The sequence below is a fragment of the Ictidomys tridecemlineatus genome, chromosome 15 (genome assembly GCF_052094955.1).
Source record: "Ictidomys tridecemlineatus isolate mIctTri1 chromosome 15, mIctTri1.hap1, whole genome shotgun sequence".
Classification (NCBI taxonomy): domain Eukaryota; kingdom Metazoa; phylum Chordata; class Mammalia; order Rodentia; family Sciuridae; genus Ictidomys; species Ictidomys tridecemlineatus.
Genome location: NC_135491.1, coordinates 51,997,952 through 52,012,789, shown reverse-complemented (window position 1 = coordinate 52,012,789; position 14,838 = coordinate 51,997,952). Strand labels below are relative to the sequence as shown.

Sequence of the window (14,838 nt, the reverse complement as noted above, 5' to 3'; positions counted from 1 at the left end):
AATTTATTCACGTAAAAAGTAAAACCTCGCTGGGTACAGTGACACACGCCTGTAATCCCAGCAGCTCAGGAGACTGAGGCAGGAGGATTGCAAGTTCAAGACCAGCCTCAGCAACTTAGCGAGGCCCTAAGCAATTTAGGGAGAACTTGTCTCTGATTAAAATATATAAAAGGGCTGGGGATGTGGCTCAGGGAGTGGTTAAGTTCCCCTGGGTTCAATTGCTGGTGCCAAAAAAAAAAAAACAAAAAAAGTGAAACTTTCTTTCAAATTGAAAAATCTTACATTGAGGCTAAATAAATAAATAAATGAGAGGAGAACTTCTGCTGTGAAAGGCGGGAGCCAAGGGACCGGAACTTGTGTCCCCTGAAGATCCCTGGATGTCTACAGTACACGTTTTAAAAACCACTGTGTTTGATCATCTCTTAGGACTGGCCTCAGAACCATACGATTTAAAGTTAAGTACAGTGAAGAGCATGTGTAAAGTAATGAAATTGGATCCCCTTCAATGCATTTGAGGAATTGGTGTGTTTCCTGAAAATATTCGCCTTGCCCGGGTCCGTGTGAATGATTCCCCCATAGGAGGCTGCCGACCTGCTGTTTCACAGAAGGCTCACCTCAATCCGAGAGGCGGTTTTGCCGTCCCGGGATGGTGGCTTCACCAGATCATTACACATACTCCTGGGTGTTTTCAGTGCAGAGCAGAGTAATGCAATCCTGGGAGTAATTGACTGCTGTCAGGTAACCCCGAGCCATAAGGGCACGGCCTGACACCAAATAAAAGTTATCTTCTGCTTCTGGTTATTTTTATATGTCAAAGCTTTATAGGATGTCTAAGCTCAATGTTTAAATGAAATGGGAAACAGACTTTCACTTTTATCCCTAAGTCACGAGCCAGTCTGACTTTATAATGCGGTCTCTATTGGAGACAGTCCTTCTCCCTGGGCTCTTGCGCCGATGGACTCAACCCTGGCAGCAGGTGGATGTCAGTTTAAACAGTGCCGACCTCACTGATTTTCTCGGGGGCCAGGGGACATTCCTCAGGGTAATCAAGGATTTGTCTGATTGTTTTAGGCCTAGATTTTTTTAGGCATTATTTAAGCCCATCAATCACATTTCTATTTTGAAATGTACACACGCGTACGTATGAATGACACATTTCTTCATTGCTCAGGGAAAAAACCAGTCACATACACACACATGCTCCAGCACAAGAAGAAATAAACATGAATTTGGCAAACTATATGCTCTCTGAGATCTCTGTGGATACGGTTTTTACAAACTAGACAATTTCCATCTATTTCGACTTATTGTCTACAACAGAAGTCTGGCATAAAGATTTAAAAAAAATCTAATTGGACTTAAAAAATATCTAAGTGTTAGTCGTCTGAAAGATTAAAAAGTGAGCTTATATTTTGATAGTGTTTAGGATATTATGGGTCAGTAGTTCCTGTATTATGTTTATTTTATTGGGCTTGGGAACAAGAATAAATGTGTGTTAATTCTGCACTTTCTGCAAAAGCCTAGCCTAGTGTGTACTGGGGAAACAAAGCTTTAGAGTTCCATTTTTAAGTGGTGGAAGTGTGCATACTTAGAATCAGAGTTGAAATATACGCGACTTGGTTGCAAATACAATTTTTTTCTAAAGTAGACATACATGCTGGGCTTTGTGTGTGGGGCTGAAAACTTAGCGTTTTTCCATTTTGAGGTTTACATGGAGGGAATTTAAGGTGACTCCCTTTGTGCTTTGTTTAAGCACTGTGGAAAAGATTGTTCACTATACCCAATTTTAGGCCTTGGCAGTAAGGATTCTCATGCAAATCGTCTTATATTTTGAGATCAGCTGAGGTGTCCCTTTAGAGATGACACATGGTTCCGAAGTGTCTGAAGACCAGCTTTCTTACCACCTCTCCTCCGCCCTCCATCCATGTCGGTCTCTCTGTCTCCTACACGTGCACACACAACAGCGAGTGAGTCATCTTCTCTATCAAAGTGTCGAGCAGTTGGAGGGGACATGAGGAACTCCGCTGTGAGTGTTTCATTATTAAGTGACTTCATCCCCCCCGTCTGAGGACGACATGACAACACACGTTGCTCGTCTGCGGCTGAAATCTGATCCTCCGTGTTTTTACAGTGATGCTTTTAAAAAATGTCTTTAAAAGGTTCTCCTTTATTTGCTCCCCCCCCCATTTTTTTTAATTCCTCCGTGTTAAGCAGCAGAAGGGAGTCATTAACTCTTCGAAAGCCCCTTCGTTTTTGATGGTGCACGGAGGGAGAATCCTGCAGCTGAAACACGCTGGGACTGTCACAAGGACAGTAAGTGAGAAATAGGTTAACCCCAGGCTAGTTTCCAGGCAGGAAAAGACATTTAAAGAAAATTACTGTAATAAACAACTTCCTCCACTCTTTGGCAAAAGATGATGATGGGGTGGCGGGGGACCAGGTGGACAGGCACATTGATCAATGAGATGATGGTGTGCGAGCGCAGTCGACAAAGTATTAATTACCTTCTGGTCCAGCCCCTTCCTCGTGACCCTGCCGGCTGAATCCTCCCCGGGGTAAAGGGGATGAGTGACGATGTACCTCCAGATTAAATCAGTGCAGGGAGAGGAGGTTAGCCAAGCAGCGCGGCCTGAGTGAGGACGAGAAACTCAAAAGAGTCCAGGAGGTGGGGAGAATTAATTGGGAACAGATGACATAAAACTCAGATGCGAGAGGACGATTCCCAGGTCCTCTGGCCACGGCACATCATCTGTCTGGAGGTGGCCGTTTGCTGTTTGAAGCAGGGGCCTCTGGTGAATTTGTGGCAGATACCCCTGCGCTGGGCTGGAGGATGCTATTTATTTCTCTTCGCTACACTTTGAGGAATGCTAATGAGCTGACCTAGAACCCTGGGGGAGCTCCAGTGTGTCAGCCCACACCTTTGAAGCAGCCTCACAGACGCGTTTCCAAGTCCCCGGCCAGGGTCTCTGTGTTGCCCTCTCTTGTCAAAGCCGACTCACTCACACCTAATAGCAGCCATGATACCTGGTGACATTCTTCAAGCTTCGAAAAAGCAAAAAGAAGGCAAAGAAACCTGGATGCCTTTTAACCTCACGGCACGTGAATTTGGAAAACCACAATCAGGCACCGCAAAACGGCTCCTCCTTGCAACATGTAAGGTGGCGCAATCTTGAGATTGATCAAGGAAGGACCAACCAGTAGAGTCTGTTATATTGCAGTTGTTCAAATAGCGATTAAATAAAACAGAAAGGTGGGGTGGGGAATGGATAGAGGAGATTAAGGATCATGTTTATATTAGGTAATAGCATGGTCAAGAAGTAAAAATTTCAGGGCTGAATCCTATATCACCAAGTAATGTTCTAGCTTACTGTTGAATCCCAGAGATAAAATTCTTTCCAAAAGTTAATACATTTTTAAAATTTAATACTAGAATTCTGGCCACCATCGCAGTGTTTGGGAGGCATTGTTGTGAGCATTAAGATGTCAGGGTTTGTAGTTAGATTATCACCAGGGAGCTGAATCCAGTGCCGCTTCCTACCAGCTCTGAGACCTTGGGCTTTGGTTTATTTACCTACACTCTACTAGAATATTAATAGAGCCTTTTTATAATGCCAATATCAATTTTAAAAGAGAATGTATTTTACAATGCTTTGCCTGGCATACAAGAAGCCTTCAATAAGTATTGCTCTTGTTATTTCTAAAGCAATAAAATATATTATGAAAAATTTAAAAAAAAAACAGGTTTTCCGAGCATGCATTAAATAAAATTAAAAGTGGAAGCAAAAGAAAGGAAGTTAATTACCCAAGATTACTCCAAGTGTCCTGGGTTTTAAATGTGTGTGCCCCAGGCAGAAACGACATCACTGCCTCCCCCACTCCTTTAGAAGGCAGTTGGTCGATCCCAGCCTCCTCTGTGGTTTTCCAACTTAAGAAGCTGTAAATTTTATAACTCTGCACCCTGCGGTCAAAAGCTGCTGAGTGTTGTGTCTGAAGTCAGGTGGTTTGTGTGTTAAAGGTAGACATTAAACAGCTCTTTTGAGGACCTGGAAGCATTTAAGGAGGTTACTTGCCAGCTGTAAATTAGAGACCCAATGCCAGTTGGCTGGAAAATTCTTTGGATTAAATCCAGTTAAGTAGACTGAATCACTGGCAGTCTTTCCAGATTTGTGCATTTAACAGCTTGGCTACACCGTCTGACGTGCAGCCTTGGGATGGTCGGGAGTGGCATCATTGTGACGTCATGCCGTGACGGCAGGATGGGTGCTCCTGGGACCCCGAGTGCTCTTGACAAGGTCTCTGAAAAGGTTTAAAAATATTCATAGGTGATGGGTATTCATTTTCAAATCATGTCCTGTGCAAGGTGCATTCTCCAGAACTCTTAGCAGTGCACACCTCTGCTAGCTCCTCCTACTTCCCAGTGGAGGTGCTGTGTGTAGTTAAAACGAGGGTCACATTGATGTACTTAGGTGTAAACCAGGCCAGCAATTTGGAGCATATGGTCTCCGCCTGTGAAGGCAAGGAGAAGTTATTATTAGCCCAAAGGGTCATTTAGAATTTGAAAAAATTGACTCATTGACTCAAAATCCACGTGAGGAGATCCCAGATTCTAAGTTTGGTAGAACTGGTTTCGTGGCCTTGGAACCTACAGAGTCGCAGGTGACCTTGTGCTCAGAAGAGCCCTAGATTTGTTTTAATGCTCTGCTAAAGGTCTTGAATTTTCATTTTGTATTGGATCCATAAATGACGGGTCATTATTCCTGAGGGTGAGACTGATTTCTTTAATAAAATTATGTCTCTCTGAGAACAGGAGAGACCCACAGAGATTTTTTCAGCTGGGGAGGCAGCCTGTGTCCCAGGGATTGCAAGCATGACATAGAAGATAGGAGGCAACTGCTCTGTTCTGTCCCTAGTCCCCTTCCTCCTTAATAATACAGAATAAGCAAAAGGGCAGAGAAGAGAACTCGTCCTGAGAAGAGAATGATACTGTGTGATAATTGCATGTGCTCATCTTTTATGCACCTGGCCTCCTTGCCTACCTGCTTGAGCTCTGACTTTCTTTAAGAGGCCTTGGTGAACTGATGTCATAGTAAATTCTTAAGTGAGCTTGCTCCTGGTCTTTACAGATATTGTCTCTGAGCCCACATGATCACACAGCTCTGCCTGTGAATGGATAGCTCCATAGACTCTGAAGTCAAGCCTTGAATCCTTGATATTATAAAGCTGAGTGGCTTTTATTTACGTATGCATTCACTGAAGGCATTGTTATATTTAAGAATAGCAAATGTGCTATACATGCCAGTGGCTATAAAGCTGTAATGGAACACACACACACACACACACAGGTATCCAGCTACCACGTGTCTTATGAGTTGCTAATTTAAAGTTGCCTGTTCCTGTGAACATTTGCAGCACCTTGTGCCATTTCTCATCTTGCTCCGGCTGGATACATAGGTGCCTTATAACCTTGATAATAGGAAATGGCCTCATTCCCCTGTTGCCTTCAGATTTTTCTGTTCAGTGCTATTCTTACTTTTAGCTCAAGTATTTTGTTTTTCTGAGGCTCCTTTCATATTTCCATCTTAATTTGGGGGAAAGGGTGGGGGGAAACACCATCTGACGGTTTCTTTGTGGGGAATAGAAAGCCGCAGAGAAAACATAAGCTCTGTTTTGGTTGCTTTGCAGCTTCTTGGCCAGAGTGTCAACCAGATGGTTTGTTAATGGCAACCAAGCTGCTTTAGGTGGCTGTGTGACTTCAGGTGTCTCTGTGATGCTCCCCTGCAGCTTCATGAAAGTGTTGGATTTCCCGCCCACGCAGGTTCTATAGCTCTGTGCTTTGAACCTGCTCATTAGCTGTCACTGAATTGATCTTTCTCGGGGGCCTGCCCCATCTCCTCCACTGGAGGATATCACCTCCCCTCCTCCCTGGAGTGCTATTTTTAGTTCCCTGACTGTGGAAGTCGGAGGAGACATGACGGTGGCTTAGGTCAGGACAGGGGCAGTAACAGAAGAAGTGATATGAAGTGTCTTGAAAGTGTAGATAACCCCGAGTCCTGACCTGTTAAACGAGGGTTGTGAGAACACAGAGAAGAGTCCAGGGTGGCCGTCAGACTCCATGTTGGCCTAAACATTTAGAAGAATTGGCCGTCATTTAAGGGATGGGGAAGACTGAGGAGGGGGACAGCCTTTCTGGGGCCAGAGGAGACGATGATTTCAGTGTTGGACTTGGATGTACCTTTTAAACTTTCAGGAACAGAGGCCAGGTAGGCAGTCAAATAGGTTAATGGGAGGTTAGAGGCCAGGTTCATATTCAGCTGTGCAGCCAATATGGCGGCCATCAGCCAAATGTGGTCAACTTAAACTTACTGAAGTTTGAAGGTCACTTTGACAATGAATAGAGAAGAGATAAGGAGGATTCAGCAAATGAGACTGGTAATGGAGGTGAGTGAAGTTAGCGGTAAAAAGTAGGGGTTTGTGGTTAGAGGGAAAAAAATAAAGTGATCAACTGTGTCCAGTGTTGGTAATTGGTGAGGAAGACAAGGACTGTCAACTACCTGATTATGACAAGGTGCCCTTGAAAGAACAGTTTCAGTGGTGTGGTTGGGAGGAAGATCCTCACAGGTGGATGAGGAGACGAGAAGGCAGACAGTAAAAACAACTCTTGGAGAATTTTTTTTGTCATAAAGGGAAACACAGATGCTTTCATCTTCTGGCTGATTTTTCTCTGAAATGCATCTTGCAACATGTTCACAGCATGTTTTCGCAGTGAAACCACATGCCATGTATTCAGGCTCTAAAACGTGAAAGTAGTACCTATGGTAAGTACTTGTTGACACTTCACTAAGCCATTCTTAAATCACCAGAATATCTAAGTCCCTGAAGCTCAAAAGGCAAGAACTCCCTTTTTTTTAATAGTTTTTTTGCATTTCCATTGAGGATCCATCCCCGCTATGGCAGTAGAAACCAGAATATAGCTTGGTTGGGGGCCTGGGTGGTCTAGAAAGTGGAGATGGGTAAGTAAAATTCTTTCTATGTAGTGCTGACACTTTCTCTCCTGTATGTCCATGTGTGATGTGATTCCACTGCAGAGTAGCATGGTCCTGCCTCAGGGGACAAGGCTTTCTGTTGGTCTCACACAACTCACCTGCATTTTATTGCCCTATATGTACATGTGATACGCCACATTATTTTCTTCTCTACAAGATCTCTGCATTTTTGTTGCACAAAGAAAATAACAACCATAAGTATCAGATTTGGAATAGACTTTCATGAAGGAGAAATTGAGTTAAAATATCAGGGAGCACCAGGATTATCTTCTGAATGCCCCCAATGCTACCTTGATGGTGAATAAAACTCTAAGGTGACTGCATTCATACCACATGAAAACATTAACAGAAACACTTAGAAATGCTGGATAAGGGAAGCTCGGTCTTTATTCAAGATGTGTGAATGCAAGTCGAACACATGATTCCAAGAACAACTGTATGGCTTAGCTGAAAAAATAGGAAGAGCAAAGATTAGAAAGTTCTTCAAAACTAAAAGACCCCCGGGACTTTGATTTTTAAAAGGTTTTCATGGGCAGCTGATGAGTGTAAGACATTGTTCTTTTTAGTGATGCTCCCTCTTGTATGGTTTTAGATTTTGTTTCAACTGGGGTGAGGGAAACACAGGTTCATCAATTAATATGTTGGTTGTTTCTGGGTGGCACCTGGATTTGTTTTGTTGTGTTACAAGTGATGTCCACACCATGGAATCTTAAGTGTCAACCATAATGTTCCTGGAAACTCTTAAGCTAATAGCAAAGTCGAAATCATTTGGTGGCATCCTAAAAAGTAAACTGGTACAGTGGAGGTCCTTGAAAAGCCACCACCCAACCAACTTTAATTGAGGTGGGATCCCACCAGACGGAGATAGAGCCAGAGGTTTCTATTTTTAACTTGTAGTAGGCTTTGCCTCTTGGGCATGAATGCCCAGTTCTGGTGGTAAAGGATCTTCCACAAGACTGATGGAGCTGGAGAAAGCAAGTTATTTATATTCATGCTTTGAGCTTGGAAGAAAAAAGAAAGGAGTAGTTAAGGAAAAAAGGGCATCAAGAAAAGGGCTTTTGCCTACATCAGAACCAAGGTGATCTATTGCATTGTTGAGGCACATTTTGGGGAGGTTTTATTTAGGCTCGTCCTCTAGTGACTTGTGTGATCTTGCACATATCCTCATTTTATTCCGTGGAAAAACGGGAAGTTGCATTATAGAGTTGTTGGAGGAATGTTTTGAGATAATGCATAGAAAAAGTCCCTCAGAGTATATGACACCCGAGAATTACCTGATAGAGATTGCTTTCATCCTGATAGTCAGACCTTAGGGGATCAGATTCCCCCCAAGTCCTTGCGTTTTTGAGACTCAATCCATTCCAGTCCAATTCTGGCTTTCTTTTTTCTGTACCTACGAGGCCTAGGACACAGTTAACAGACACATTATTTGGGGGCAAGGTCTCTTTGGAAACTGTTGGAAACCCATTTGGATTCTCGAGTCGATGCTAGGCAACTCTAAGTGGGGTATCCTTATGGCTTGGGGGTACTTCTCCTGCGCTCACCTGCTACTGACAGTCAGGAAAGAGCTTATAACTAACATCCCAAGATACATCATAAAAATGAATATGTGTCGGTGCCACTTCATCCTGCTCATCTGTGGGGAACCACTGAGCAGATGTGGACTGTGCCAGACCTTCAAGTTTTAGTAAGGTGGAGACCTGACTCTATAATTTTTCTTCATGTGAATGTAAAAACTGTATGTATGTGTGTGTTTATATATATATATATATACATTTTTTTATCAATTAGTATACCTGGAGTTAAAGATTGTGCACTTATGGTAAATAGCAAATTGTGCTTTGAATATTAGCATCTATCTAAATCATAGTTTGATTTTATGAAAGATCGTATTTTAAAGTGTCATGGGAAACCTTTAAATCGACATAAAACATTCTTGGGAACAATGAAGCAAATTGACTTTAAGCTCAAAATGACTTGCAAATAGCTTTAAGATGTTTAGCAAGATTTCTGGAATGCCAGGGTCTGACTTGTATTTTGACCTCTGATTTTTATCTCATACTGTCCCCAGATTCTGATGCAAGGCAAAAACCCAGGGATAGCTTGGAAGTATGCACTTCCCAAGGCCACAAATGGAACTCAGCCAGCCACAAAAAGACACCAGCACACCTGGAGTACGGTGCCTTCGGATTGTTCCGTCTCCTGTGGTGGAGGTAGACCACTTCCTGATTCCATCTTCCAAGCCTGTCTCCTCTGAGAACACGGTGCTTCACTCCAAGACTCTTTAACAGTGCCTGGTTTAAATAAGTCACCCAACGACTGTCTTCCAGGGGAACCATCACTGTGAAACATAAGTATTGTACTATTGGAGAAATTTCCTATGTAGAAAACAATGAATGCTCACAAAGTTCAAATCAATCACCACCAAAGCTCAAAAATTACATGCTTAAAACTTACAAGGGGAAATGTATGAAATACATTTGTTTATAAATACAACCATATATATATATATATATATATATATATATATATATATATATAGAGAGAGAGAGAGAGAGAGAGAGAGAGAGAGAAGAGGGAGAGAGAGGTGTTATGTCTTTCTCTTGTTATGTCTTTCTGTCTGTCTCTATTTTCAGATTACAGTTCACTTTCTCCTAATCCTGACTTTCCTGCTTTCTCTTGTAATTGACATTTCACTGGGCTCATAAACAGTGGGATCAAGACAAGTGAGAACACATACCAGACAAATTTAGGATGACCATCTGAAATGTGAATATTGTGTCACCCCATGCATAAAGGCATGGTAAGGGCAACAAAGTCTCTTTCAGGAGAGAAGCGGGTTCAATCCAGGAAATAACCTGTGCCAGGAAAGAACGGCAACCATCCACTTAACATGGACAAGGAAAGAATTTTATATAGATGCCAGAAATGTCACATATTTGTAGGTGTCAGTAATTGTCACACTTGCTCCTTTGGGAGAGAAAGACTGAAAGTTCATGCTCATAAACATGTCCATGAAACCAAAGCATGAGAGTTGGTTGCTCATTTCCTACCATCAGGAGCACTGGGTGACAGTAGGTCTTCCTCCTGGGCCCATCCCACTCAGCAAAGCAAGGTCTCTTTGAATCAAGGATAAAGCAAAGATACAGAAAATGAAGAAATTCTTATGTCTATGAGGCTTGTCTTTAGGCGGCCTTGCTAATTAACAAAATACAAGAAAATATTTTTTAAGTGCAAATTGACTTTAAGCTCAAAATGACTTGCAAATAAACACAAGACTTGGTTGCAAATACAATTTTTTTCTAAAGTAGAAAAGGGCAAGTCTTGCAAGGAAACTGCTGAACCCTGGTTGGCACCACCAGTGAAGGGGAACGTACACCTGGCGTGGCAGCCGGGCTCAGCCGGGAATGGGACCCTCATGGGCATGGCGGGACTTTGTGTGCAGAGGCCCATCTCTTAGCACCTTGGCTTCTCATAGTTCATTTCCCCCTTGCACCTGCATGTGCGTAGACAGGAGTGGATCCACCGTCCTACGTGTCTTTCTATTCCTGCTCCGACTGCACGTGTAAGTTTAGTAAGACCCTAAACAACTTAGTGAAAACCTGTCCCAAAATAAAAGAAATAAAAATGGGCTGGGATGTAGTTCAATGGTGAAGTACCCCTGGGACACAGAAGTTACAATTAAACACACGTAAAAAATAAACACAAGATAATACATCTTTGTTAATAAATAATTCAATTTGCAGTCTGCTAGAAAGATAATCCCCCAGATTTCTTTCATCAAGAGTAGGCAACATTGATACTTTCTATCATTCTATTTTTTACATATGAAAACACTCATAGGTTTGACAGTCTCAGCCACATGGCATAAATGTCATTTTGTATTCTTTCTTACTGAACAGCTATAAAGCTGTACACAGATTTTTGCACTCTGCTCCTTTTTCTCTTAGTCTCAGATTGTGAGCAATTTCTCAAATATCAGATGTGCTTTAAGAACATTTCTAATGGCTTCTTGCTATTCCAGGAAGAGCATAGCATCTTGGGAAAGAGACAGAGTTGATCCATTTTTAGTTCACAAGGAATAAATCCAAGCATGATACAGATGCATGAGAAGTGCCTGGGGAACTCCCTGCTTGCCTCGATTTAGCAAGGTCTTCATGCAATTCATAGACTGTGGTATAAGCCTTGGGCATAAGAGAAGGTGGCTTCAGATGAATAAATTCTATGGAAGTACGCCAGTAATTTCTGGGAATCCCAATGTAGTTGTGATCCCTGCCTCTTTAAAGCAAACCTGCTTGCACCCAAGTGGCTGGACTGAGTGCCAATCATCATAGCAGGAGGAACATTTAATTTGCTTCTCTGAGTCCATTTAAGGGAAATTATCACATAAATTAAAAAAAAAGAAGCACAATTCAAAGGGGAAGCAGCTTTCTTACTAGAGGAGCTTAAAAATGCAGTAATTCATACACACAAAAAAGTCTCCAATAGGAAGTCCTGAAATGAACAATCAAAGCAAGGCAGTCAGATGCCACTCCACAAGCCCACAGTTCCAGCTGATGGCAGGAATGCACATTCAGAGTTCCAAGTTTTGCAGCATGATATGTATTCAGTAAGAAAATACAAGATGCTTCATGACAAAGCAGAATCTTAACCTTTTCATACATAATTCATTAGTGGGTTTTCTATGAAGAACATTTTCCATTAGATGTGTTAAAGCTTGCTGAGGTGTTTCCTTTTATGGTTGCTCTTTCCAAAAAGTTGTATTTATCGCTTTATGATGCTGAAATCCACATAGTCTTGAAAAGTAAAAATCTACACATTCAATGATTAAAATGTATTATCTTGGAGATAAATGGAATTCAAATTAGTTGCAGTCATATCAAAGGGAAGTGTTTTTACAAAATATTTTTGGATTCTGTCCCCTAAATAGAGTATCAGAACACTGGTAAATCCAAAGCTAAGTTTGGAAAGCAAGTTGAACTCATTAATTATCTGTAATTTTCACTCTTGTTCCTTCTGATGTCTTATTAGGTTATATCAACGTAAAGGCCATTTGCTTACGAGATCAAAATACTCAAGTCAATTCCTCCTTCTGCAATATAAGAACCAAGCCAGCAACTGAACCCAAAATATGCAATGCTTTCTCCTGCCCGGCCTAGTAAGTCATGTGGTCATGTCTTTCTGTTCATATCTGTGTGTGAAGGCCTTTGCTGCTGGTGTGAGATGCTGCAAAGCCCGCTGTCAATGCTTCTAATTGAGAGAGATTGAAAAGTAGATGCAATCTCTAAAATAAATTTAGAAAGAAAAGATGGTTGAACTGGGGAATGAATTCTAGAAGGTGTGTGCATGACTATACCACAGAGTATCCCAATTTTATATATAACTATTAATGTATCAATTAAAATTGAATAAATAAATAAATAGAAAAAATCAATAGAGTAGAGAGAGGGCATCAGGGGAGGGAGGCAGGAGGGAAAGAAGGAGGTCATGTTAGGGATTGAAATGGAGAAATTACATTATATGGATTTATGAAAATGCCAAAATGAACTCAGATATTATTTATATCTATTATGCACTAAAAATAAACTTTAAAAAGGTGGGGCTGCATTATGACTTGAAAAGTAAAAATCTTAATCTGCATTAGACACTCAGTTGACTTGAGCCATGTTATCTTGGGATGTGAAAGTGTCTTTTATTTTATTTTTTTAACTTTTAAATAGAAACTCCACTTCTCAGAACTGAATCAAACAGATATTTAAATAACACACAATTCTATATTAGCAAAATGTACACGTGGCTGTGTGCTTAACTTTTATATAAGTCATCCAAGAATTTAAAAATCATACTGTTGTGCAGACCGTGAAACCCCAAATGCAAATTACATAGGAGCAAGGCACAAAAAGGCCAAGCCAAGTGGTGATACCCCCTCCATGATGGTCCCCGTGGGGAGCTCAGTGGGTTTGTTCTTTGATTGATTTTTGCCACACACCATTGTTTGAACACTAATTTTAAGTAAGCTTCCCAGGCAACTAGAGTCTAATGTGATTTATCTTCTGCCAAAGATATTCATATAAATGGACAGTTTCTTCCAAAGCCATGGCACAGTCACCAGTGCTTCAGGTCCTCTTAATAAGCAGTGTGTGGTGTTGGTTGATGCAATCATATGGCGTGATCTTTTTATATATGGATCTGTGTGTCTTTTCCTTGGAACCAGTGGTGCATTTGTCAAAATCGTTTGGGGTTTCAGCTACCCACCAATCCCATAGGCCCAACTGTTAACCCAATTTTTCTCTTAGGGTCTAGAACCAGCTGTATCATGAACACCAAAAGGAGAGAGAAACTGGGTAGGGGGCTTTTATGGATTTTCCTCTTTGGCTAAGAAATGACTGAGCCTAAGAAATCCCCCGGAGGCTCTCACATGTGATTATCAGAAAGTGCTCTTGACCCCTGTGGAGTGACCTCTTGAGGTGGTGGTGGAGATGATGCTGTGTGCTCAAGTCTGCGTCTGTGGACATATAGGGAGAAACAGAACACTCAGCTGGCACATTGGTTGATTTGAAACCTCCTCCCCATCATTTACTATTCCAGCCAACCAAAGAAAGAGACCTCATTCTCCTGTATGTGCATGTAAAGACACACCAAGGTCATGCCTGCCTCCTGGAACTCCCTGATGACTGTGTGTAGACATGCTATCCTGTGAGGGACATGCTCACTACTAAGAGCAGAACAATCCTGCAGGATCTGTAGAGAGGAGGTGGTGTGCGGATGGGACTTCTGCTCTTTTTTTTCCTCTACCTTATTATTTGTCGGTATTTTCTGCTGGGATAAAGGTCCCTCCCAGGGACTGTTCTTCCCCACAGGTACACTAGGAAGAAGGGTTTAGATGCCTAGACCTGAGAAGTAGAAGAACAAAGGTTTACTCTGTTACTTTCACACATAACAAACACACCATAGCACTGGCTGTATGCGAAGCCCCTGAGAACTGGGGTATGGAGATGAGTGGTGTGTGGCTTCTGCAGTCCGTGAATCGACAGTGGAAGGGAAGAGATGGGTGTGTGAAGAAGTCATTGAAATGCAGTGCGGTGTGCTACGAAATGTGTGTAGGAAGTAGAGTAGTGATGGGTCTGGGCTTGAAGGTGCAGGTGGCTGGGGCAAGGTGGAGAATTTGCTGGGCTCACTGTGGAAAAGCCCCTGTGCCATGCAAAAGTCTGTGTTATTTCTAGAGTCTTTGCAAACCCATCACATTAATCCCATAGAAGAAAGTTGAGGTTAGTATGAAAAAATATCATTTCAGAAGTGAATGTTGAAACAAATAATTTCATAATGTTTTATTTATATCTTGTTATAAGACACAAATAATTATATAAATAGGAAGAAGCATTTTGTTGGATATCATCTTTCTTTAAATAAGATACTATGGATTATGTGATATTCCTAGAATTTCATATTCCTAGAATTTATTTGCTTAATGGTGTAGATTAAAGGTCTTTAATTTCACACATCAAGCTTTTAGGAGAAACCAGAAGAAGATATTATGAGACTAGAGAAAGTGACAGAATTTCAGAGGTATTAAAAAAACATATTTGGTCTTATCTAAAACGATATTTAGAATCTAAGATCAGTTTTAGACATTGTCGCTGTGATTCAAGTGCATAACAGCCCTATCTGGAGTATCTATTTTATGCTTTCCCTGAAAATCATACAAGTTCAATTATTCATAGTGGTTGCTGGTAAGCATGATTAGTTTCCATTGATGGGCATTCCAGTGTACATCAAGTCTTAGATAGTTGTGAAA

The 14,838-nt window shown here is 41.5% G+C and overlaps 1 protein-coding gene across 3 annotated transcripts in view; it reads left to right on the top strand.

Moving 5' to 3' along the window:
* Nucleotides 1-14,838, top strand: part of Adamts18 (ADAM metallopeptidase with thrombospondin type 1 motif 18) — a 133,334-nt gene that overhangs the window by 100,631 nt on the left and 17,865 nt on the right. For all 3 annotated transcript variants that reach the window (XM_021721749.3, XM_040279536.2, XM_021721748.3), the window contains 2 exons: nucleotides 9,115-9,256; nucleotides 12,075-12,201. In XM_021721749.3, coding sequence (XP_021577424.1) covers nucleotides 9,115-9,256; nucleotides 12,075-12,201 — 269 coding nt within the window. The remainder of the gene's footprint in view (nucleotides 1-9,114; nucleotides 9,257-12,074; nucleotides 12,202-14,838) is intronic.